This window comes from Suncus etruscus, chromosome 5, assembly GCF_024139225.1.
Source record: "Suncus etruscus isolate mSunEtr1 chromosome 5, mSunEtr1.pri.cur, whole genome shotgun sequence".
Classification (NCBI taxonomy): Eukaryota; Metazoa; Chordata; class Mammalia; order Eulipotyphla; family Soricidae; genus Suncus; species Suncus etruscus.
Window position 1 is genome coordinate 61,820,728 of NC_064852.1, and position 27,543 is coordinate 61,848,270.

The following is a 27,543-nucleotide window of genomic DNA, read 5'->3' on the forward strand; positions in this document are numbered from 1 at the left end:
ATTGTCACACATGCTTATTCATCGAATATAAAACGATAGGACAAGAGCCCAGCAGAGGGAGCTTAAAATATGAGAAACCACAGAAATCCAGTGAAGGACTTTCAGGCAGATTCTGAGAAATGGATTAGTCAATACTAATTTTATCTTCCCTGAATGGAAGGTAGAAACCCAACCCAACCCAACCACACAAATCACCTAACCAAACCCTTCTCCTTGCATCTTGGGTGCTAAATGCCAATTATGTCTCACTAATCACAGGCAAGCACTACAATTCTGTGTGTGCAGCAGTGAGATAAGGAGGGAGGAAGAAATAAAGGATTCAATGTGCCAGAGGGATCACTATAGTAGTGACCTGTTTCTGGGGCCAGCAGTTGTCATAGAGGCATCCTGATTTTGGGTAGGAATGGTCAGGCCCTTCCTCCCAATTCACAAAGACCACCAGCCAGTGTCCTGATTGCAGAGGGTGCCTGCACTGCCCAGTCCAGATTATTGTGGGGGAAAGTGCCCTCTGACCAGTCCTCCTCAGACTGGACCCTCTTGGAAAAAAATGCACCCACCATCCTGATTAATATATATGGCTCAGGAAAAACAGCCAATTCCAAACTCAGAATTTCTTTCTTTTGGCATCACAGAGAAGTGGAAAAGGAAAAGGCACACTCAGCTGTACTAAGGGCTTTCTCCTGGCTTTTGTGTTTAGGGATCATTGTGGCAGTGCTCAGGGACCTAGAATGCAAAAAAAAATCAAACCTGGGTGATTTATGTGCAAGGCAAGTGTCCTACCAGCTGTACTTCTATTCTGGCCCCTCAACTGAGAATTTCCAAACAAAAATACTGAAATGTTTTAGACCCTGGTCTCAGAAAGGGAGATACTTATTAAATCACTGATTGCCTCTCACCTTCAGAAATGTGTGAGTTTGCACATAAAGGAAAAAGAAAGACAGACACTACAAAACGACAAATCCTACAACATTCTCCTAAGGGGATGTGGCCTTCTTCAGGCCATAGTTGATGCCATGGAGGGGCTGTTCAGTGCTCATCCACTCAGAACAGTGCAGCCTCTCCAGTACAGTAGCCTCACCGCATCCCCCCACACACACTTTCAGCTGGGGATCCAATCAAAAGAACCCATTGCTTTGTCCAGAACATGCAACCTGCCCAGTTATTCAGAGCTTCATGCTCAGAAGATCCTCATACTTGGATGTTGTTGCTGTCTTGAAACTCTAATTTATCATTATTTACTAGTTCTTACTTAAGGGTCTCAGAGTTTTTATTTTATACTGAGCCCTATAAGCTTTATAGCTGTTAGGTGGTTCTTGACTCAGAAGAATTATTCAATTCACAGCAGCAGCTACAGGCAGTCATGACACCAGCTGAAGGCCAAAATTAACAATGACCTTTGAGTACAACAGGTTATGCTTTCACTCTTAGGAAGAAAGGGCCAATAATGAGCTAAGTAAGCCTAATTTCCTTCTGGTTCTCTCTAGTACCTAGAGAGGAAATGCCATGAGAAACTGCTCTGGGGAGATGGCAGTAGCAAGGTTATTAGTTGAGAGGGAGAAGAGCACACAGCAAACACTCCCAGCACAAAGGGAGGAAGAACCAGGAAACTTACTCACATCAAGGAACCAGTTACCCTAAGTAGAAAATGCAGGGCATAAAAGACAGTTAATAACCAAAACAGCCAATGAGGAAAAGCATTTTCTTGCTTGTTTTTATTGTTATTGTTTATTTTTGGTTTGGGGGCCACACACTGCTGCTCAGGGTTACTTCTGGTTCTACACTTAAGGATCATTTCTGGATGCCTCAAGGGACCGCATGGGGTGCTAGGATTGTATCCATGTTAGCCAGGTGCAAAACAAGCATCCTACATTCTGTACTATTGCTCCAGCCCCTCTTATGTGCTTCTGAGTAAAAATTGGAGTCAGGACTCTGTTACACACAATTTCTTGGGAGGGACTTTAAAGGTACCATTACCCACAAGGGAAAGAAGTGGCTGCTGCTGGGAAGCTTAGGCCACAAATAGCTCCATCAGGTCAAAGCCAAAGGAATCCCAATTGTTTCCCTTTTCAATGATTTTATATAACAAATCCGTGAGGCTCAATATCTTTCATTACCTGCCATATTCTAAAAGCGTGGCGTGGACTCGGGATTCTTCATCGAGCAGCTCTTCGGCTCCTTGCTGGCGCTTGTATTTCCGACGGGGTTTGTAAATATTCTAAGAGAGTGAGGCAGAGAGGTGACTGAGAGTAAGAAGGTTTTTGGTCCTTTATTTTATTATTTTGTTTTTATTTTTCCTGAGCCACACCCGGTGACACTTAGGGACTGATTACTCCTGGTTATGTGCTCAAAAATCGCTCCTGGCTTGGGGAACCATATGGGACAACGGGGGATGGAACCATGGTTTGTCCTAGGTTAGCGCTGGCAAGGCGGATGCCTTACCACTCCGGGCCACCGCTCTGGCCCTGTTTTTGTTCCTTTAGAACCAACTGTTGGAGGCAGTTTTGAGTTGAGCAGTTCCCCCCTTCTCTTTTTTCTCTTTGCTGGCAATGCTCAAAAGTTACCCCTGGCAATGCTCAAGGGTCACTCCTGGCTTTGCACTCAGGAATAACTCATAGCGGGCTTGAGGGACCAAATGGGGTGCCTGGAATAAAACCCAGGTCAGCTATGTGAAAGTCACTTACCCCTGTACTATTTCATTGGTTCCAGATTGAGCCTTCTTGGTGCATATATAGCTGGCTCTGTCTCAGAAGGAGGTTTGGGGGATAAATCCCTTTAAAGGAGTCAGGGTAGCAAATACTTCCACACTATCTATTGTTTGTCAACTTTGTTTAAACTTGATTATTTTGTTGTTGTTGTTGTTGTTATTCAATGATATTTAAATAGTTTATGCAGTCATACAAAGGACTGTGGGTGGATGTTTGAATGTCTTTTTTGTCTTTTATCTTTGAAACCACACCTGACAATGTTCACGGCTTATGTTTAGCATTGAGAAAAATTTATCAAAACATAAAATGCACAGTATGCTTTCACTGACTTATTAATTAAAATTAATTTAGTTATAAACATAGATGCAAATGTTGTTATAAACACAAAATATAAACTCAGATACACACATCTTGTAAAGAAAACTATGGCAAGGCATACGGAAGGTGCTTAATAAACATATATCTATACTCCCAGATGACTTGTTCATTATTCCAAAATAAAGATCCCTCTTGAGGGGCCGGAGAGATAGCATGAAGGTAAGGCATTCGCCTTGCATGCAGAAGGACGGCGGTTTGAATCCGGCATCCCATATGATCCCCTGAGCCTGCCAGGAGTGATTTCTGAGTAGAGAGCCAGGAGTAACTCCTGAGTGCTGCCGGATGTGACCCAAAAACAAACAAACAAAAACAAAAAAAACACAAAAAACAAACAAAAAATCCTTCTTGATTGCCAAGTTAGCAGGCAAATAATATCTTAGTAATATTTGCTCAGAACTCAGGGTGTTATGAAGCTACTAATACTAAGTTATTATTGCTATTAAGTTACTGTTAATAATAGGTACAAATCAGTAGCTATTTATGCTAAAGAGGTACTCTAGAAGTTTCTGTTTAGAATATTTCTTCTCTATTACCAAAATTCAGCACATCTAATTTCTACTTAGATATTACAAGCATCAGCACATCAGTATTAGTATATAGTATCTCCTCTTTATGTTTACTCAAGTAGAACTGTTTTGACCCTTAAAAACACTGGTCAACTAACTTTATTATTTATCTCTATAATAAAAAGTTTCAAACATACAAAAATAATCTTTCTGTAATACATACTACATTATCTAAATTCTATAAAAAAGAAAAAATGCCATAGAGCTGGTCTTATAAACTGTTGACTCAAGTATTCTCTAGTTTATTGCAAGTGTCTATATAAAGCTATAAATAACATACATTTATGGGGAAATAAAAAGCATAATGGACTCATATGATGTCAGTTACTGCATATGATTTAATTTCCACCAGCTCTAGTATTAAAGCAGGACTACATAATTGAGCTCAACTGACATCTTCCCAAGACACCATTGATAGCGTCAATGACCCAAGACTGAAAATTAGAATCTTCTTAAAAAAATAACCAAACAACTAATTCCGAAACAATAACACAGCTGAAACCAACAGCTAGAAAGACCCTTTATTCTGTTAAACAATGACAATGCTAGCCTTTATGTAATTATTCCTTATTCTTTAAAACTCCTGAGATAAAATTACTTTAACCTTTTGTATTTTCTAAGTAAGATATCATGCAGAAGCAAGGCAGATGCTGTTATCTCCACCTTAGTGGATAAGTTGGAAACAAATAATTTGCCCAGGATTATTAGGGTGGCTCTGTGCTCAAAGATCACTACTGGCAAGGCTCAAGGGATGCTTTGTGATGAGGGGATGGAACTGGGGTCAGGTGCATGCAAGGCAATTATCCTGCCTGCTGTACTATCTCTCTAACTCCTCTTGTGAGCATTTTAGTCACGATTCTAGCATAGCCTTTAAACTCACTACAAAAGCTGATGCTGCCAAAATGATCACTGCAATGAAAAATAGGTAATTAAATGTCAACTATAAAGAATTATTACTAAAGAGGAGAGTAAACACTGAGTCATGGCTCTAATATCTAGTTTTGTCTCTGCTATTATATTTATTATACAGCTGTATGAACTTGAGAAAAGCTGTTTCCCTTAATATGTATTTTCTTATCTGTAAAATGAGAGTTGGGACTTGAAAGATCTTCAGGTTGGGTCTTAAAAGATTCTCCTAGTTCTTCTAATCCTTTAAAAATGGGGCCAGGGAGATTGTGCAATGGACTGAATCCATGCTTTGCATGAAGGTGTACTGAGCACTGCCATGAACTAAGCATTGAGCTGGAAGTAACCTTTCAGTATCACAAAGTGTGGACCAAAAACCAAACCAAAATATCCAAAACATGTGATTAATTCATGTCTTTAAAGGATATGCAGGTGATGGAGAGATAGGACAGTCAATAGGATACTTGACTTGTACACAGCTGATCTAGATTTGATCACCAGAATGACATATAGTCCCAAGCCCTGCCAAAGTAATCCCTTAGTATAGAACTAGATCACACTCGTTCAGCAGGAGTCATCACTTCTGAGAGGCCTCACTGACATTAAAACCTTTCTCATTGGGTTCAATCAACAAGGCCATCTTAGCTGTAATGAACAAGCATCAGCCTGAGCCCTATGAACAAATTTCAATCAAAGGATCTTCACTCATGTTTCCACCAAGAACCATGTCCTGAAGTCCCATAGAAAAATGTTATATTGGGGCTGGAGCCATGGCACAGTGGCAGAGCATTTGCCTCACATGCGGCCAACCCTGGAAGAACTCCGATTCCATTCCAGCATCCTATATGGTCTCTTGAGCTTGCTAGGAGCAATTTCTGAGTGCAGAGCCAGGAGTAAACCCTGAGCAATGTCTCTGGGTATGACTCAGAAAAGCATAAAACAATAAAAAAATAAATAAAAATGCTATAGTGGGAATATAAAAAGACATTATAAGAGATGGAAGCTGTCATTCTTTCTGTTGAGAACCTGCCTCACAAATAGAGCAGTGGATTGTGGAGTGGGATGTTTTCTAGAGAAATGCTCAAATCTTATTCTATGACAGCAGGGAGGCAAGTCATCTACTCCTTCAGGACCATTTACAAATCCCACCTAAGGTCTTGGTTGTCTGCACCAGTGTAACTGAAGAATGTCAAAGCTTTTTGCAACTTTATCTCTTCTCTTCCCACCTTCCCAACACCCAAATATAGAAAGGCTCTCTAGGGTAGGAAAAACTAAAACAGACTGGCAGGAAAGTATCTAAGGTTATGAAACTGGCCTCTGGGAAAAGATGCTGTTATATTCTCTCAGCTTAGGTTGAGCTAAGACAAATGTTTTGTACTGATCAGAAACACAGGCCCGACAGTATTAGTCACTAGGGACTGCAGTGAGAGTACGTCTCAATCTCTGGCCTTCTGGATTTCTTATCACACTGAAAAACACACCAATGACATTTCTCCATTTTCTGTAAATGCTATATATGTCTGCTGCATGTTTCTCCATTATGATGCTCACTATCCCCATTAATAACTACTAGGATGTTTCTGAGCTAGATACCACTCTATCTGCAAAAGATTGGAATAGGTCTTCAAGGATTGACAAAGATAAGTCAATTTGAAAACTATTCAAATATTTACATTTTTTACATTGTTTTTCTTTTTTGGGAAGTAGGGGCACATATGGCTGTGCTCAGAGCTTACTCCTGGCCCTACACTCAGGAATCACTTCTGGCAGGACTTAGGGGACCATAAGAACTGATGGAGATTGAACCCTAATCAACCATGTGCAAGGCAAGTGTCTACCAATTGTATCTCTCCAGACCCATATTTTTAAATAACTTTTTAAAAGAGGAGATAAGTAAAGACATTTTTGTTGGACACAATGGTGTCAAGCAAATATATAAAAATTGAAGACAATACAAAAAAATTCTATATATTCTCCATCTAAACAAAGAAAGGCTTTTCAGAAGAGAAAAGCCATAGTGGATATTCCCAGTAAGGGCTGACTATGAGATAGACCCTGCCATTCTGAATGCATTTGAATCTCTGGGATCTAAATAAATAATATCCAAGTCCTGAAATAAGTCAGGAACATAACTGCAAAATTGGCTCCAGGAACATGTGGAAAATTTGAGACCAAGTGAGGAGAGAATACTGGAGAAGCACCAACCCCCTGCTGTGTTTGAGGAGTTCATCAAAATCTGGCTGCATCTTCCTTTCTGAAGGGAATTTATGAACCTGTTTAAGCTTCACCATTATAATATATAAAGTAGATAAAATAATATATAACCAGCTAAGAGTTACTAAAAGGCAAATAAAATGATGTCTGTAAAATGCTAATTAAATGTCATGAACAGAAGGTTCTCAGTTAATACATAAGTTACTATCTTGGATTTTATTTAGGGGGAAAGGGGAGTAAGTGAGACCCAAGTGGTAGCAAGGAGATCAGAAGTCACTTCCATTTGCTGGAGCACAGAGGTAGGGCATTTGCCTTGCACGTATCTGACCCAGGAAGACCTGGGTTTGATCCCCAGTGTTCCATATGGTCTCCTAAGCCAGGAGCAATTTCTGAATGCATAGCTAGGAGTAACTCCTGAGCGTCACCAGGTGTAACCCAAAGACCAAAAAAAAAAAAAATAATAATAATAAATAAATAAATAAATAAATAAATAAATAAACCAGAAGTCATTCCCAGTGACTTGGGCAAATGGTCCAGTGGTTCAGTACTTAGACCTATGTAAGTGATGATGCCTAGGCTTTTTGATGCTCAGGGTCTCCAGTGCTACACACAGCTTTACCTGAGAGGTCATGTGGTACTGAGAAGCAAACCCCAACTAGGTGTATTCTAAATCCTGCATTATCTCTCCAACTCCCACACACTATTTTCTAAAAGGCTGGTTCTAAAATTTGAAATCTGGCTGGTTTACTTAATTCAAAACTTACTATTTGTAACATACAAAATAACTTGGAATTCAATTCTAGATAAAATAAGCAAGAAATACTGTAAAATCAGGTCAGGAGAGATAGAACAGAGAGAGCATTTTCCTTGGATGCCTCTGACCCAGGCCTGATCCCTGGCATTGAGATAGGGCCCCAAACCTGCCAAAAGTGATGCCTGGAGTACAGAGTATAGAGGCCAAAAGAAGAAACCTCCTTCTGAAGTAGGGACTTGTATAGAGCCACAGCTTATGGTTATTTAGGAAAACTTTATTTCTTTTACTAAGGGATGGATCCTTCTTAAAGAGTGTGACCATACTCCCAAACCAGTGGGAGCTTCTTATACTGACACAAATGAATAAGCCATGGACATGCACTGTAACCCTGACATATCTCACTTGCTTCCAGAACTCTTCTTTTAAGGCAGCAAGAAAGCACTTGAAGAAAAGATAGGAGGAAAGGATGGAAATTAGTGAGTAGATCTAAGAAACCTAAGAAGACAGCATATGAATGTGAGGAAGCATTTTCAGTAGAAAGGTTAAGAAGAAAATAGACAGCATTGAAAGCTCAACTCATGAAATTCATAAGTATTTTTATTATTCCTACTAAAGACATTAACTTTAAATAATTAAAATTAATTAATTTTATCTGGAGGCACACACACTGGCTAAATGGTTTGGTTTGTATCCTGTCTCCATATAAACAAAATGAACTTGAACAATTTAAATAAACTATCTGTGCCTTAGTTTCTACATCTATAATAATGATTTGTATGTAATTTGCAGTAATAATTTGTATGTTTCTTGTGAAGAATAGGTTATATGAAAGTGGTTGGAACAAAGTCCAGGGAATAGGCTTTTATATCATTGCTATCTTCTTAAATTTTATTCAAGAGCATTACCAGCCAGAAGAAGTTTACAATAAAGTCAATTTCCTCATTACAATTAAGAGGAAATAATGTATCTCTAAAGACTGAAAATATTTAATAGGTATAGAGAGGCTTCATTACTGAATGATCAATAGCTACACTGGACTTTTACTGTGGGAGATAAGGTCAAGAACTGTATTTTGGGGGGCTGGCAAGAGAGTACAAGAGTTTGAGTATTTGCCTTACACACGGTCAACCGGTTTGATCCTCAGAACCACATATGATCTCCTAAACACTGCAAGGAGCAAATAAGTCCTCAACACTGTCAGGTATAAACCCTTTTCCCCTACAAAAAAAGAAATATTTTTTTACTTTCTACCCAAGGTTCAGAGTGAGGTTTATATAAGAAAATAATGATTAAACATGATATTTTCCTTTGTACTTATTGTTTTTGAATAGGTAGTACATAGGATTCATATCAAATTCAAATAGTACAGATTTATAAGGTAACAAGAAATCCTCGCCTCTGCCTATGGATAAGTGTTTTGCAACAGAGGTAATATTTTCACCTAGTTCTTGAATTATCTCAGTGATAAAGTCCTATTTAAAAGAAAAGAAAGGATATTCAAGTCTATTCCACTGACCTGAGTGTCTGTCCTTATTCTAGTCTCATGTTATTTTAATTACTATTGCTTTATCAAAGCAACAATGAGATATCATCTCATACCACAAAGACTGACATACAAAAATAATAAAAATAAAAAACAGTGCTAACGAATGCAGGGAGAAAGGGACTCTTCCTTCATTGCTGGTAGAAATATAGACTAGTCTAGCCTTTTTTTTTTAATAATGGACATTTCTCAAAAAATTAGAAATTGTGCTCCCACCAAAACTAGAGCAAAAACACAATGCAGAAAAGGGATCTATAGCCCTACTTTCATTACAGCACTATTCAGAGTAGTCAAAATCTGAAAACAAATCAAGTGATTGAGAACAGATGAGTGGATAAAGAAATTAGTACATCTACACAATGGAATACTACATAGCTGTTAGAAAAACATATACGTGGATGTATATGGAGAGTGTTGTGCTGAGTGAAAAGAGTCAGAGGGAGAGGGATAGACATAGAATGATACCACTCACTATGGGATATTAAAAAGATAAAAGATAGTATGTTAATAATGTCCAAAGACAATAAAGAGGTGGGCCATGTCAGAAAGCTTGCCACAGTGAGTAAGGGAATTTAGTTAGAGCAAAGAAAAGATCACTGACAATGATAGTTAAAAATGTCACTCTAGACAAAAACTGAGTGCTGAAAGGTGGCAAAGTGATAGGAATGATACCCTTTCAGTAGCAATATGGCAAACCACAGTGCCTAAAAGGGAAAATGAAGCAGAAGGGATGAGAGAGAGAAAAAGAGAGAGAGAGAGTGAGAGAGAAGAAAAATGCCATAGAGACAGATGGGATACAGGAGGGAAACTAGAGATATTGATGATAGTAAATGTCACTGGTAAAGGAATGGGTGATGGAACATCATATGACTGACACTCAATCATGAATAACTTTGTAATTGTGTGTCTCAATATGATTCAATTAAAAAATTTAATTACAAAGATAAAATAATATGAAAAAAATAAATAAGAGAAAGTGGGGCCTAAGAGATAGTACATCATGTAGGGCACTTTTCTTAGAGATAACTCACCTGGGTTCAATCATAGATGGGGGCACCCATATGGTCCTGTGGAGTTAGCCAGAAATGGCCAGGAATGAATTGTGAGGAAGAGAGGGAAGAAAGGGGAGAGCAAGGGGAGAGGAGAAAGGAAGGAAGAGTGAGGAGAAAGGAAGAAAGGGAAAAAGGGAATGTGGAGATGAGAAGAGAGGGGGGGACAGGGGAAAAAGGAGAAAGGAAGGGTTGGGAGGGAGGGAGAAGACAGAGAAGGCACAAACAGTGGCTGTACTCTAGAGTGCTAGCATTCAGGTACTAAGTGGTGAGGCCAGCAGGATCTCCCACACATCCATGAGGCCCGCTCAGGGGCAACCTCAGGGAACAGAGACCTCAGGAGCAGTTTTTGTGATTAAATCAAAGGGTGGTATAGAGGCTTGTAGAGCTCAGTTCTGCAGAAGAAAGTGGTCAAGGGAACTTACCCAAAGATCAACAACAGTCTTGATTGCTTTTTCTTTTCTCTTTAGGAAGTCATCATCCTGCAAGACAAAACAAATACTAGCTGCAGACTGAAACCCAACTGGAATGCTTAGAAATTTGCCATTTAAATGGACTTCTCATCACCAATGGTGCCTGCCAAGTCTCAATTTTCTAACAAACCAGAATATATCCAGCATGAATAAAAGTTAGAATTTCTGGGGCCGGAGAGATAGCCCAGCGACGTTTGCCTTGCAAACAGCCGACCCAGGACCTAAGGTAGTTGGTTCGAATCCCGGCGTCCCATATGGTCCCCATGCCTGCCAGGAGCTATTTCTGAGCAGATAGCCAGGAGTAACCCCTGAGCACCACTGGTGTGGCCCAAAAACCAAAACCAAAACAAAACAAAACAAAAAAACACAAAAACCAAAAAAAAAAAAAAAGAAAAGGAGGGCACAGTGCCATGAAGACTCATTTTCTTTTTCTTTTTTGTTTTATTTTGTTTTGTTTTGTTTTTGGACATACTTGGCAGCGCTCAGGCATTACTCCTGGCTCTGCACGCAGATATCACTCATGGCAGGCTCGGGACCATATGGGATGCCGGGAATTGAACCCGGATCTGTCCAGGGTTGGCCACATGCAAGGCTAATACCCTACTGTGCTATCTCTCCAGCCCCAAACTCATTTATTATGAGCCTTTGAAATATGTTTTCATTTCAAATTCTTATGAACTTTGACCTTGAAAAAGTAATTTTGCCTCTTTCAAGCTCCAGCTCTTTCAATAGTAAAATAGAGACACCACCACCTATTTTTAGGGACAGTCCTGAGAATAAGAAAAGCAAAAATGAACTCATTCCAAGGCCCAGGAAATAGTTCAGTGGTAGAGATGTACCTAGCAAATGCCAGGCCCTCAATTGGATCCGTGGCACAACAGGAATACTGACCACCAACAGATATAACACAGACTGCTGAGCTGAGCACTGAACTGTCAGGCCCATGTATCACCAGGCCCAAGTATCACCAGGAATGGCACCAAAGCCTTCCAGCACCAGTGGATTGACCACTTAAAAACGTGTATTTGTTACCCAAAGACAATAGAAATGTTGGATGGGAAGATCTGTTAATACAGAGAAAGGACCACTATGGTAATAATAGTTGGAAATAATCACTCTGGACAAAAATTGGGAATTGAAAGTAAGTAAAGCAATATGCATTATACCCCTTCAGTAACAGTAACACAAACCACTGTGCCTAATAAAAGGGAAAAAAGAGAGAGGCGACCCAAGTTGGATCTCAGGTATCACACATGGTCCTCCGAGTATGCCAGGAGTAATTTCTGAGTGCACAGCCAGGATGTACCCCTGAGCACTGCCAGGTGTGCCCCCACCCCACAAATAAAAATATCTCCCATAGGAGCAGGCTGGGGGTGGAGGAGGAGATGGGGGTGGGAAGACAGTAGGGTAACTGGGGAAACTGGTGGTAGAAAATAAATACTGATAAAGAGATAGGTGTTGGAACATTGTATGACTGAAACTCAACTATAAGCAACTGCTTATTTTTATTCATGGTATACATAACTCATTGTATCTCATGGTAACTTAATAATAAAAATAGAACCTTCCTGTACTTGTGTTTATTTTTATATTTACATACATACACAAAGTTTTATATATACTTATATATAACATATATACTTATGATGTTTCAATTTAATTAAAATTTTTAATTTCAAAATTGAGAGAAAAAATTAAATTGTGGAACTTTATATCCTGCCCATGTAGAGACACTTCTAATTGAAGTTTCAGTGCTAACCAGTTAGGGATCAAATATGGAAATGTATGCTTATACCTTATCTCTTCTTTCCTTTGCAGGGGTCCTCAAACTTTTTAAACAGGGGGCCAGTTCACTGTCCTTCAGACTGTTGGAGGGTCAGATTATAGTAAAAACAAAATTATGAACAAATTTATATGCACACTGCATATATCTTATTTAGAAGTGAAGAAACAAAATGGGAATAAATACAATATGTGGCCCGCGGGCCTAGTTTGAGGACTATTACTATAGAGGAATCTCTGTGTGTGTACTCATGCTCTCTGTTGAAAAAGAACAATACTGACCTCAGGAAGACTGTAGGTTTTCTGGAACTGGGATATAGAATAGGAGCGGATATAGTCACCCATCTCTTCTTTTGTTTCTATAGCTCTTTTCACCAGCCACTAAAGAAAGAAAATTAGGAAATATTGAGTTAATTGACATGGAACATCATGATGTGATGGCTAACTCAAAATTGGCACAACTTCTGGACCCAAATCACTGAAGCTGAACTGAGCAGGTGATGAGAAACTATTAACATACACTCTCCTATGGAAAAAAGAACCAATCTAGAAAGCTTGAGATGTTAAGGGTCAGTGGGGCCTAGAACTGCACCACTGTGCAGAAGCTTGACTGCTTCTTTCTGGATTCTAAGGTAAAGGTTCCCACTCTGTAAAATGGAGGTGAGACTAGCAGTTCCTTAAATCCAAAAAACAAAATAAGAACTAAAATGCTTTGCATACACCTGGAGTACAACAAAATATAGTCTTTCCCTCATAAACATCTCATTCTACCAACAAATTTTTTTTTTTATTTTGAGTGGAGAGGGTATACCTGTTGGAACTGGAGATCACTTCTGGCTCTGTGTTCAAGGACTGTTTTTGGTGATAATAACAGTTCACTGGGCTGGGGCTTTAACATAGGCCCCCTACATACAAGCATATACTCAGATCTTTTTGCTAGATATCTTTCCTCTACTAGCAAATTTCAATGTAATAAAAAAATATTTAGGCAGTAATAGTTTATAGTGTAATATAGGTTCTAGATACTATATATGATTCCTGTATCTACTACATTATGATCACCAAAAGCCTAGCTTTTATCACTGCTATACAATTGATCCCTTTACCTAACACCCAATATGGTTAGCTCCCACTCTCTTCTGTTCTGGATGACACTGTTTTGTTCTCATTCATAATCTGAGTCTTTCTTTTTTTCAGTTGTTCTTTTTTGATTTTTCGGGCCACACCCTTTTGATGCTCAGGGGGTTTTCCTGGTTAAAGCACTCAGAAATTGCCCCTGGCTTGTGGGGACCATATGGGATGCCAGGGGATCAAACCGTGGTCCTTCCTTGGCTAGCGCTTGCAAGGCAGACACCTTACCTCTAGCGCCATCTCGCCGGCCCCTCAGTTGTTCTTTTTATCCACTGTGCTTCCAGAGAATATCCAAAGCATTCAAATGGGAATTTTACAATTTTGTCTCTAGATGTTATGGAGACTTACTTTGCTCTTCTGTATTAGTCTTAAAGCACTATAGAAGCTTAAAAGGGGGGCGGATAGATAGCATGGAGGTAAGGCGTTTGCCTTTCATGCAGAAGGTCAGTGGTTCAAATCCCGGCATCCCATATGGTCCCCTGAGCCTGCCAGGAATGATTTCTGAGCATTAAAAGGGCATAGGAAAGATTGGAGCAATAGTGCAGCAAATAGAGAGCTTGCCTTGCATGCAGCCAGCCCAGGTTCAATCCCTTCATTTTATATATTATCCCAAGCCTAACAGGAGTAGTGATTCTTCAGTGCAGAGCCAGGAGTAACTACTGATCATTGCCAAGTGTGGTCCAAATTTATAAAAGAAAAAAGTCATGGGAAAGGATGTGAGGGTTTGTTCTTACTCTATCTTTCCTTGAATGAGATATTATAAAATATGTCTCTCTATTGATTTATTTCACTTAATAGAATACCTATTATATTCAACCATGCTGTTACAAATAGCAAAATTTTGTATGTAGTTATATTTTGTTTCTAAACATAACTGGGCCACTTATACAATGGTGATAATACCAATGAGGCTACAACACTTAGCCTAGGTACTTAAGAGGCAATAAAAGTTAGACTGTGTAATTACATACTGTGATGTTCATACAAAGATGAAATTACCTAAGAATACATGTCACAGAAAACAACCTTGTCATTAAGCAATTCATGGTTATAACTATATACATATATCAATATGTAGATTACATTTTTATTATTCTACTAGTACACCACTAAACTGATTACAAATATTGAATGTTGAAAATACCGAAATGAATATTCAGATGCAAAGTCTATTTGAATAAAAGCTTTTGTAGCCTTCAAGTAGGCAAAAGTAGAATTACCGAATCCTGAGGTATTTCTATACTTAATTAAAAAAAAACATTCATACTATTTGCTATAGTGGCTACAACATATTATTGTAACTTCAAGATGTAATTTCATTTCTTGTACTGCTTTTATCACATACTAAAAGGGATAGAACAACAGAAAACACCTAGTATAACACCTCATAAATGGGAAAAAATATCCAAATTCAAATTTGAGAACATAATGTACAGATAAACAGTCTGAGGCTTCAGGTTCAGAAATCATAACATTGTCTTTCATAATGTGGACTACCTGTGAGGTGATTCGTATTAATCACATCTTACAGAAGCTGAAATTTACAAATACATAATTTGCTCAGCGATCCATAGCTAGCAAGGCCCAAATTCTGGGATTTATAACTTTTCTAGACCAGGAGATTGGCTGAATAGATTTTACAAGATGTTAGCTCAGCTCAATAAAGCTGATATGTAGAAGTAGCTGATCTTCATTTATCACTAGAAACTGTTTAATCAAAACATGCACACCCAGAGAAATGTACCTTGCAGTCTTCTGTAAGAACCAAAAGCCCTGAGAATAGGAACACAAAAGACAAAATGAACCTTCTTTTCTCCTGCCTGACTTTTCATTAAATCTCTTTACTCCTGAAGAACATGATGCAAGGGGATATTATTGGTGAGGGTTGTCATTCTCACTCTTGAGGGAGCTACCGCATTAAGAACGCAGGTTGGGGACAGTAATTTTGCTTCCCCAGAAGCAATGCCAAACTTCGCAATACACAACATGGAAGAGCATACACATGGCATATAGCACGGTGTTCACATAAAGACAGGAAGAAATTCTTGCCCCTGGAGAGCAGTGAGCTGAGTAAAGGCATGCTTAGGAAGCAGCTGTCTAGAATAAAGGTGGTTGCAGACAATGACGTGCAGAATATTCTGCTTTTAGTATCTTTCCTTCATTTCCATTATTTTACTCCCATCCCCACACACCACTTCCAAATTATGATCTCAGGCACTAACTAAAATGCAGAAAGAGGGATAGAAGTCAGAGAGTATTCTCAATGACCCTCACTCCACCCCAGCATCACTGTCCAGAACATAGGAGGCTGTCATGCTCCTCAATTCAATATAGTGACCTTTGGATCAGGAAATCTACTTCCTGATTTTCCACACTGTTTTTCTTTCAGGTATGACTGCATTGATCACACTCACACTAAGTGATTCTGCTATTAATCCTAAAGTTTGTGAGAGAGAGAGTGACTCCTGTTGAGTCACTGGGATTCCCTAAAACACTGCTTTAGGGGCTGGGAAGGTGGCGCTAGAGGTAAGGTGTCTGCCTTACAAGCGCTAGCGTAGGACGGACCGCGGTTCGATCCCCCGGCGTCCCATATGGTCTCCCCAAGCCAGGGGCGATTTCTGAGCTCATAGCCAGGAGTAACCCCTGAGCGTCAAACGGGTGTGGCCCCAAAACCAAAAAAAAAAAACAAAAAACAAAAAAAAAAAACACTGCTTTAAAGTTACCAGGATGAAAGGCGGTAGAGGATGACAGGGCAGTTTCGCCACAAGTGCCCAACATTCAAGAAAATAACCTAACTACCCCAGATTCACATTCCAGCAGGAGAAAAAATGATTGACCTAGAACTACCAGGTAATAAAAGTGAGATCAATTTTTCTCTTGGCTGGCAATCCAAGACTATTACCAAGTATGAATATAAGTGAGAGACAAGATGAGTTCAGAAGTTCCTAAATGCACCCATGATTTTTTTCCCCTAAGGATTTCTAGGAAAAAATGACAGCCAGGGTGAAATGTGCTCAATTTGAATAATAACCCCTTTATTTTATGATTAGGGATGAAATACCCTTTCTTTTTGAAAAAGTCAGAGAAAGCATGGTAGTAGTTCCTTTCTTTTCTCCCTTCTGGGGGCACAAGAAGAGTGTTTGGGAGGCTTTGGGGTCAAATCTGGTACTGTTGGGGCCATGTCGTATAAGAGATCAAATTTAAGGTAATGTGCTCTCCCACTTATAATCCATGCCTACTACTTACCTTTTGAAATGTCAATCCTTAAAAGAAATTATAGGTCAATGCTTTTGGTTTTTGGGCCACACCCAGTGATGCTCAAGGGGTTACTCCTGGCTATGTGCTCAGAAATCAATACTGGCTTAGGGGTTCATATGGAACGTCAGGGGATCGAACCTTGGTCCATCCTGGGTCAGTCGTGTGCAAGACAAACGCACTACCGCTGCATTATTGCTCCGGCCCCACTTTCTTTTCTTTTCTTTTCTTTTTTTTTAAATATTTACAGGTCAAAGAAACTAAGAAACCTGAAATATACTAGACCAAGCTCTCAAAAACAAATAGGGCACTCTACCTCAGTCCATTCATAACAGGAAACTTCACAGGCACTCAAAATGCACCTATTACCTAGTGTCTGTTCCCATTTATCACCTTTGTACAAATGATCTAGATATTTGTCTCCGAAGTTCTAGCATGAAATTAAGTAAGATCTAGGGTTTGCATAAAATGGTAACTTGATAGTGTAAGAACACATGATTTCTATAATAGTCAGTACAACACATGATTTCTATAATAGTCAGTACAGGTGCCTACATCTCATTTTCACACACAATAAACGATCTAATGTCACCTTCCTTCAGCGCAAAATATCATAGATATGTCTAACAAACATACTAATCAAATTCTAAGTTAAATACTTAATTTCAAATATAAAAATTTCATTGAAAAATGTATAAACTCCATAGTACTTAATTTGAAGGTTTTGTCAGGAGAAAATTATCAGTTTTAGAGACAACAGGAAAAAAAAAAAACCACAGCACAACTATAACAGAGAATTGAATAAAATGTGCCAATCCTTCAGCTAAGTATTTTATACAATAACTTAATTTTCATTTAATCAGGTATGTATTTTTGTTTATTATTATTAATTTTGGAGTCACACCTACCAGTGCCTAGGAATTACTATTGGTTCTGTGCCCTGGAGTTGGTCCAGTGATGATTTGAGGACCATGTCATGCCAGGGATCAAACCTCAGCTACCAGCATGCATAATATGACTCAGTCCATTGACCATGCTCTTTAACCAGGACTATCATTATGTAAAAAATGGAAAGCTATTTGCCCAAAGTCTCAGAGCTGTAAAGTGAAGAGGCAAGACTTCCAGGAAGACTACAGAGTTCATGCTTTAACTCTTACACTATCTACTTATAAGAAGAGTTACTCTGCTTCTCTTTGGTGGCTGTATATATGGTGGAGTGGAAAAAGGACAAAGTTTATAGACAAGGCATTTAAAATAGAATGTCTGCTTCTCTACTCATTAGCTCTGGCAAATCAATACACTCTGCACCTCACTTTCCTTGGAATTAAGACTGAGATAAGAACAGATGTTTTGAAGAAATCTATTAGATGAAAGTACTGAACAGCAGGCAACAAATGTGAGTTCCTTTGTTCCTCCTTTCCAAGAGCAGGGGAGGGAGGAGAGATTCCTGAAGACGAGGTTCAGACACAAGATCTGAACAGAATACAGGGAGCTGTATAGCATGAACCTCTTAAACATAAAACTCTGTGTAGGGCCTGGAGAGATAGCACAGCGGCGTTTGCCTTACAAGCAGCCGTTCCAGGATCAAAGGTGGTTGGTTCGAATCCCGGTGTCCCATATGGTCCCCCGTGCCTGCCAGGAGCTATTTCTGAGCAGACAGCCAGGAGTAACCCCTGAGCACTGCCGGGTGTGGCCCAAAAACCAAAAAAACAAACAATAAAAAAAAAAAAATCCTGTGTAAAGGTGGGGTGCAGAGGGAAATGGGCTAGCACTAAAAGTCTCCCAGTAGAAAGTCATCAAATAAGATCTGGTGCTAAATATTCTGGGTGATGCTAGAAGAAAGCCATAGGACTGTCTTTGCCAATCTGATGGGAGAGGCAGATGATAATCACATTCTGGAACATGCAGATTACAATCTGCAGAAAGAAAGATTCCAATAAAGGAAGGCATGTGACCATCTGAATAAATATAGTAAATAACTTGTTTCCAGATTCGGGAGGGTCAGAAACAGCATTCTCAAGTCCTTTCTGCAGGACTTGATGGACCAAACTGGGAACAGAAAATAGAATCTCGGTCAGCAGTGTGCAAAGCAAGTTACCTATCCACTATACTAAATCACTATGGCCCTGAAACCAGTAATTATTTTTTGTTTGTTTGGGGGAGGGTTAAATTTTTTTTATAATATCTTTATTTCAGCACTATGATTACGAACATGTTCGTAGTTGGGTTTCAGTTATAAAAATGAACACTCCCTTTACCAGTGTACCTTCCTACCACCAATGCCCCCATTTTCCTGCTTCCCCACCCCAGGCCTATATTCAAGACAGGCATTCTATTTCTCTCACTCACTACCATTGTCATGATAGTTGTCAGTGTAGTTATTTTATAAATCAGAGCAGAGACTGTTCAAAAGTCTCCCTTATGCCAAACCTCATGACAGGAATCAGGCTCTGCCCTTCATGGGCAGACACAGCTCAACTCTACTAGCATGCCCTCAGAAGATGTTTTCTGATGTCAAAGCCTGCTCAGGTGCTGTTCTGGTAAAAGTGGTTCGTGGCCACCTCACTAAGCAGAGCAGAGGCCATTCAGAATGTCTCCCATGTGCTGAAGTGCACAGCAAGAAAAATCTGGGTTTAAAGTTTTTTAAACAGAACAATAACATAGAGAAAGAGGCTCTTGCCTTGCAAGCAGCCAACCTGAGTTTGATCCTCAGCATTTCATATGGTTGCCTTAGCCTGCCAGGAGTAATTCCTGAGTGCAAAGCCTGTACCAGTAATTTCTGGAGATACCATCAGAAGATAACCTCGTGTTCTGCTACCACTCCCCCCAAAAGTCATACCATACCATACCTCATACCTCAAGACTGAGAATAGGAGGACAAGAGCTGAGCAGACTTGTGACAGGAAGTTACATCATCAGGCCTGACCTGACCTGATGTTCAGATCACAAGACATCTTAGTAAGGCTCTTACCTGAATAACAGGAAATATATGTATAAAATCCATGCCCTGGATCTGGTGAGGTTCTAACTGGTGTGGACACTTCATTCTTGGCAGGACTGAGACAATTTTTTCTGATAAAGCTCTGTCCAGAAAAGAAAAAAAAGACAAGAGTGAAAAAAACCATATGTAACTTCTAAGGTATCCCAAGCCTGGACAGTCACTCAGAAAAACCTGGATCACAGGCACAGTCCATGACCAAGTTTCTCCTATCTGTCTTGTTAAAAGAAAAGAATAAACACAACTTAGAGCTGTGTGTGTATTCAAGACCATAAAACTAACTTGATCCTTTCTTTTGACTGTGGTTTCCTTTGCACTCCCTTATAAAATTATGTGTATGTTAGTAGTTATCATGTTTAACAACTTTACGTGGTAAAATAAAAGTTACCAGTGCTCAAAATCAGTTTACATTTCATCAACCAACTTTTCCCAAAAGTCAAGAACTACTACATTATACACTAAAAAAAAAGTTTTAACTAGTCTAAGTATAATCTAGGCAACAAATAACTACCAAATCCTGTGCCAGGTGTGCAGATTTTTAACACAAAACAATAACCTCTTTTTTTGGAAGGACAAGTTTGAGTCTCTATTCTACGACAAAGAAATTTCTCTTGCTAGAGAATATCCTATGGAGTTAAGTGAATCAGAAAGAGAGGGACACACACAGAACAAAATATAAGAAGAACTGTTAGAAAACAACAAATACTCAAAGACAATAGAACCTGATAACTGATTTTTAATAGGTAGCACATCACTATGAGAATTGGAAATAAGATGGAGGGACTCAGACTCGTGGTGGGTGTGGTGTTGGAACGTCTTATGTGTGAAACCCTGCCATTATTCTTGCAAATCATGGTGTCTAAAATAAAATTGGAGAAGAAAAAAATGTATTTTCTCCCTCTAAAAATATTTTTAAGGGATAGAGAGTTGGTACAGTGGTAAGGAACTTATCAGCACTATGTGCTGATCTCCAACACATCATCTGGTCCTCAGAGACCCACCAAGAATGATCCCTAAGCAAGAAATGTGTAGCCTAAAAATCAAACAAAATTTTAATTGTTATGTTGGGGGAAACAGTTAAACACATCTATGTATACATATAGGATTTAATGTAGCCACTGCCAAATTGCAGCCCATCAATCATTAAAAAAAATTTCTCTACCCATTCTCTCCACTACACAACCTTTCCCACTACTAACAATGATAGTTTTCACCAAGTCTAGTAGGTAAATCTCATTGCCTTTTATTCTTTCCAATTCTTTTGCTTTCATTATATCCATGTAAGTAAAACCATCAGTTTTTTTCTTTCACTGATATCTGTTAGTATAATCACCTCAAGTTCAATTTTTTTATTTTATTTTATTTGGAGGACGCACACCCAGCAGTGATTGGGGGTTCCTTCTGGCTGTGCTCAGAAATCATTATTCCTGGTGGTCTAAGTGGACCATTTGCGATGCTGGAGATCAAATCAGGTCAGTCGCTTATGCCCTACCCACTGTGCTATTGCTCTGGCCCAGTTTTTCCTTTTTTAATGGTGGAACACATTCTGTTAAATATAAATAATTCAACTTCTTCCGTTGCTGAGTATTTAGACTGATATCATGTTTTGGCTACTGTGAATAATGATATATATAATGTAGGTATATGAATATCCTTTGAATTTGTTTTCATAATCTTCAAATAAATACTATGAGTGGGTATCACTGGAACAAATAGAATTTCTTTGCTTTTTAAAAAGTAATCTCTATCCAAAGATGGCACCAGTTCATATCTCAACTAACACTGTAGCAGGTTTTTGGGTTTATTTTTCCTTCTATACCCTCACAACAAATAATGCTTCCAATCTTTTTGATGCCAGCTTTCTCACTGATCTGAGGAGATAGTTCACTGTGCTTTTGACTTACATTTCCCTAATAACAAGTAATGTGGAACATTTTTCCAAGTGTCTGTAGACCATCTGTATATCTTTTCTGGAAAGGTATTTTATTAGGGTCATAAGTCATAAATAAAGGACTATTTCATTTCCTGATATTCTAAAAATTAGCCCAAGGATTGGGAAGACTTCGCTCTTCTCTATTGTCTGATGGCTGTTTATTCTTCTGCTTCCCAAACTCAAGCTTTCAGCAAGTGAAAATTATTATGAACTCTGGTTTTGTGCCCCTGCTCCATGCAGCCATAACTATTTATATATGTAGGGCCTTGGGTCATCAGTTACATTTTTGTTCAGCAGGTAGAAAGCTCCCTCTAGTGGCAACACTTCTCTGGGTCTGCAGAAGATTATTGATTTGTCTAGATTAGAACCTTCACTAGCTTGAATAAGAGGCTACTGTTTCTCAATGAGGCTTCTTTCTTTCTATTTTATAGAAGTACCTTTAGTATTTCTTGCAAAGCTACCTAAGTGGTGATAATTCCCTTAATTTTAGTTTTTATGTAATTATCTTTATCACTTTTTCAATTCTATGTGATAATAAAGTAAAGTAGAATATTCTTGGTTGAAAATTCGTTTTCTTTTACACTTTAAATAGAACATGGAGGGGCTAGAACAATAATAGTTCAGCAGGTAAGGGCGCTTGCCTTGCACACAACCAACCCGAATTTGATCCTTAGCATTCCATATAGTACCCTGAGCGCTTCCAGGTAATTCCTGAGTGAAGAGTCAAGAGTAATCCCTGAATATCATCGCATGTGACCCAAATACCAAAATAAATAAATAGATAGATAAATAAATAGAAAATAACTTTCTCATCTCATTCAAATTGTATATGCATAGGAGCATGAAATTTTATAGCTGTCTATGACTATATGATTCATTCTTATCTAGCTGGTTTTAGAATTCTCTATCTTTAAAAAGCTACTTTTAATAAACATAAAATAACAATTTTATAACCTAAATCTTGTTTGTTTAAGTTAATTCTGTTTGTAATTCTTAAAGCTTCTTGGATCTAAATGTCATCTTCCAAAATGTATACAACTTCAGGGGCAGGTGAGAATAAAAGGTGTTAGTTGAAAGAACTCAAATCCTAAAAGATTATAAAAAAAAAAATTTGTAAATATGATGTAACCCCTAAACAAAAATCTATACAAGAATTTTAAAGGAAAACCAAACATAATTTTAATAAATGTAAAATATTTTAAAAGGGAGCTACTAAAACACAAGAGAATAAGAAAAACTTACAAAATATCCCCCTCCTCCCTCCACCCAAACAACAAAATAACAATAAATATTTACAGTTCAACAATTGTCTGTTATGATTAAAACCCAAAAATCAAAAGGACAGAATGACTGGATAGAGTAAAAGAGAAAATTCATTATCTTGCTGCCTATAGGAAATGTATCTTAATCTCTTAAATCTACAATTTCAAAGTAAATATAAGACAAGCCTACAACCAAAATGTAACCTAAAAAAGATAAATACAACCCTACAAAATAGACTTCTGGCTGAAAATAGAAATAGGACTGATATTCTAGGATAAAAGTTACTAAGAGCTTAACACAGAAAAAATTTAATAAATAACACAAAATGATGGAACATAAAATTATATAGGGTAATAATTAATATAGTTAATGGTAAACATTGTTACAAGTAAAGGACTTTTATTCTACTTCAGAGATCTCAAACTCAAATTACCTGGGGGCTGCAGAAGGCAAAGTTGGGGTGAAGCAGGGCCGAATGAGGGATTTCGCTTACCGAATATTCACAATAAAAAATTGCATTAGTAAGAAAAAAATCGCAAAAAATTGCATTAAACATTTGCATACCCCGAACGGAACTGCTCGGGATATGCGAATGTTTAATGCAATTTTTTCTTATTAATGCGATTTTTTTTCTTTTTTTTTTGTTTTTTTGTTTTTTATTTTGGGGCCACACCCGTTCGACGCTCAGGTATTACTCCTGGCTATGCGCTCAGAAATCGCCTCTGGCTTGGGGGGACCATATGGGAGCCGGGGGATCGAACTGCGGTCCGTCCTACGCTAGCGCTTGTAAGGCAGACACCTTACCTCTAGTGCCACCTTCCCAGCCCCATTAATGCAATTTTTATTGCAATTATTTTGGTAAGCGAATAATCGCAATACTACGATATTTGAAGGCCAGTCGCGGGCCACAAAATTTTGTACTGAGGGCCACAAACGGCCCACGGGCTATGAGTTTGAGACCCCTGCTCTACTTACAATAATGACCCAATGAACCAGAGAGAATAAACAAAGAAATAATAGCCAATAATAATAAACTAGACCAGATGGGCTTCATAAACATTTATAAAACATTTCATTCCCAAACTACAAAATTTACATTTTTATCAAGACAACATGAACATTTTTTTAATAAAAGACATCTTCTGGAACATAAAACTATTGTAAAGAAACAAAAGTATAAAGACTAAAAACATACCAAGTATCTTCTCTAATAACAATGCTATAAAATTAGTAATCTATCAAAAAAAGGAAACTGAAATAACTCCAAACATTTGGAGACTAAATAATGTTTCTGAGTAGCTGCTGATTTAGTAAAGAAATTAAAGCAGAAAAAATTAAAATGTATTTGGAAAACAAATGAAGATAAAGAAGTGGGTATCACAACCTATGGGATAGGTTTAGTTTCTTAGTACTAAAGTAGTACTAAGAAAGAAGTTAATAGCATTGGTGGTTTATATCAAGAAAGAAGAAAAACGGGCCACAAAGATAGTCCAAAGGGTGCTTGCCTTGCACACAGGCAACTCAGGTTTCATCTCTGGATCTCATATGGTTCCCCAGAGAACTACCAGGCAAAATTCCTAAGTGTAGAGCCAAGAGTAACCCCTGAGCATCACTGGGTATGGCCCCCAAACAAAACAAAAACAAAAAAATTAAAAATAAAAAAACAAGAAACACCTTAACAATTTAATCTAAAATAACTTGAAAAATAATAAAATTGAAAGTCAGTAGAAAAAAATGTTAAAAATCAGTAGAAATAATACAAAAAAAAGTTCAAGATAGGAGCTGAAGTGATAGTGCAGTGGGTAGAGTGCTTGTCTTGCACATGGTTCATTTGGGTTAAATCCCTAGCATCCCATACAGTACCTGATCACTGCCAAAAATAACTCCTGTGAATTGCTGGGTGTGGACAAAACCCAACAACAACAACAACAACGACAACAAAAAACCAATATAGTCAAAAGCTGGTTTTTTTCAAAGATAAAAATTGCTAAACCTAGGTTCATAATGGAAAAAATAAAAAATCTCTACAAAATATAACATACTAAATATAATTTTCATATAATCCAATGGTGACACTCCAGAAAATCTATTGCAAGAACACAAAAACATTAATTTAAAAAGACATATACATATCTACATCCATCACAATACAATATATAATATATTGTCAAGTTCTGGAAACAACCCAAATGACCAACAGATGAGTTTATAGAGAAATTGTGCTAAATAAATGTTCTAAATTGTGCAACAGTACAGTGTGTAGGGAATTTGCCTTATGTATGGTTGGCTTGAATTTGATCTCTGGCACTCCATAAGGTCCCTCAAGCCCTGAATAGTGATTCCTGAGTACAGAGCCAGAAAGTAAGCTCTGAACACCAGTGGAAATGGCTCAAAAGAGGAAGGGAGGGAGGGAAAAAAGGAGGGAGAGAGGAGGGAGGGAGGGTGGAAGGGAGGGAGGGAGGGAGGGTGGAAGGGAGGGAGGGAGGGAGGGAGGGAAGGAGGGAGGGAGGGAGGGAGGGAGGGAGGGAGGGAGGGAGGGAGGAAGGAAGGAAGGAAGGAAGGAAGGAAGGAAGGAAGGAAGGAAGGAAGGAAGGAAGGAAGGAAGGAAGGAAGGAAGGAAGGAAGGAAGGAAGGAAGGAAGGAAGGAAGGAAGGAAGGAATTTGTGGTAAATATACACACAATGGAATACTACTCAACTTTAATTATTCTTTCTTTTTTTTTTCTCTTCCTTTCTTTTCTTTCGTTATGTGCTACACCATGTTTCTTATTTCAAGACCACGGCGAGTTTTTTTGGTTTATATGTTTGTTTGTTTTTGTTTGTATTTTTTTTATCAGTTTTTTTGTGGTGCTTATCGATGTAACTGGAGTCCTCACTGGATATTTGACACTTCTTTTGGTACTGATGGGGTGTTTCACCTTCTTTTTCTCCTTCATTTCCCAAATCGATGAGGAGAACCTCTAGAAGGATTCTGCCCATTTTTGGGGTATTAGACTCTTACCCCAGTTTACTCATTTTCTCTTTTTCAGGCAAAACCACCCAACCTGAACTGCTAGCCCTGCCCCCACTTAGAGGGGGAAATAAGGGAGGCACCAAGACCAAACTGATGCAAGACTACTAAGTAGTAGGTCAAATACAGAGGGGATCACATATTCTAGCCACCCTGGGGGGGTGGGAAGAGGAAATGGGAGGTAGGACAAAAACGGAGGTGTAGGGAGGACAATTTAGGGTGGGAATCCCCCCTGATTTTATGTAAATATGTACCTAGAATATTATTGTCAACAATATGTAAGCCACTAAGATCAAAATAAAAATTATATTAAAAAAAAAAAGAAAAGAAAAAATTTTATAGTTTGCTAAAACTAGGATGAAACTGGAAGATGTTAGGCCTCTCTGCATACTTAGCTCCTACTGCTTTCTCCTCACTCCATCCCACATAAGCTTCTGCTTAGGTTTTCACACTGGTTTTACCTTTGCAGTGAACTCTCTTCCTTCCAGTGTTGGCTTTTGTGTCATCGTCTCAAAACTATATTGATTTAAAATTACAACTGTCTCTAACCTCTCTTCTTTCTTTCACCCCTTCCTAGCTTTAATTGTTCCCTACAACCGATCAATACTGAACAATTTACATGATAAATTAGTTTTTGATGTATTGTATGTTGATGTTCTGATGTAAGTTAAGCTATATGAGAACAGGACATTTTTTTCATTATTGTACTCAGAGAACTCAGAATGCCTAATCCACAGTAGCTCATAAATATCTAGTCAGTGAATAAGTGAAAAGAGAATCTTTTGCCTGTGATATTTTGAATATTCTTCTTTAAATACCATTATGTCAAAAGATTATATTTCCTTTGCTCTGACCCCATTACACTCCAAACACTTCAAATTTCTTTTGTAAACACTACTTGTATATTTACTTTTAGAACCTATCTGTAGAAAAAGCAGGGACAATTAAATTGCTATTATAGAACAAAATGTAAGCACTATGCCCTGGACATAAATATAGAAATGTGATGATGGCAGGTGGAAATTGAAAGGAAGAAGGCAAAATGGAAAACCTGAAATCTCTGCCTTTTATAATTAGGAACCAGAAGCAATCTTATGTTAATGGGCCAAGTAACAGGAGGGTATATTAGAATTATAGAACTAATCACAGAAAAATAGATATTAAAAGACAGGAAAACAAAACTTGAAAGGGAAGTAGAGTAGTAAAAATGAGGTAAATTCCCACTCTCCTAGACTTGGAACAGAATGATACAAAAGTGATTCTTTCAAAGAATAAATGAGAGTGTAAAATAAGAAGGAGGAGATATATAAGCTGTGTATTTTTCCCTTCGACAACGTTTTATTTTAAACTTCATGGATGTTAACACCTAAATAATAGAAGAAAAGAAGGAAGAAAAAGGGAAAGAGAGAGAAGAATGGAAGTATGAAAGAAAAGGAGGGCAGAGGAGGAAAATAAGGAACAAAGGAGGAAGGGAGAAAAGGAAAGAAGGTAAGAGGGAAGGAGGAAAGGAATGAAAGATGGGAAGGAGAGAGGGAGGTAAAGAAGGGCAGAAAGGAGGGAAGGAAGGATTGGAAGGAGGGAGGG

General features: G+C 38.3%; 1 protein-coding gene and 1 non-coding gene across 2 annotated transcripts in view; both read right to left on the reverse strand.

Annotated features, from left to right (window-relative positions):
- The window catches only part of CCDC93 (coiled-coil domain containing 93), a 106,996-nt gene that overhangs the window by 62,329 nt on the left and 17,124 nt on the right, over window positions 1-27,543 (reverse strand). Inside the window, exons 4-7 of the mRNA XM_049773143.1 lie at window positions 19,728-19,839; window positions 12,653-12,751; window positions 10,541-10,597; window positions 2,115-2,215 (exon numbers count right to left, since the gene is read on the reverse strand). Of these exons, the coding sequence (XP_049629100.1) occupies window positions 2,115-2,215; window positions 10,541-10,597; window positions 12,653-12,751; window positions 19,728-19,839 (369 nt within the window). The remainder of the gene's footprint in view (window positions 1-2,114; window positions 2,216-10,540; window positions 10,598-12,652; window positions 12,752-19,727; window positions 19,840-27,543) is intronic.
- LOC126010242 (small nucleolar RNA SNORA26) lies at window positions 13,772-13,899 on the reverse strand. The gene has a single exon (XR_007496344.1). It is a non-coding gene; the product is annotated as a small nucleolar RNA SNORA26 (small nucleolar RNA).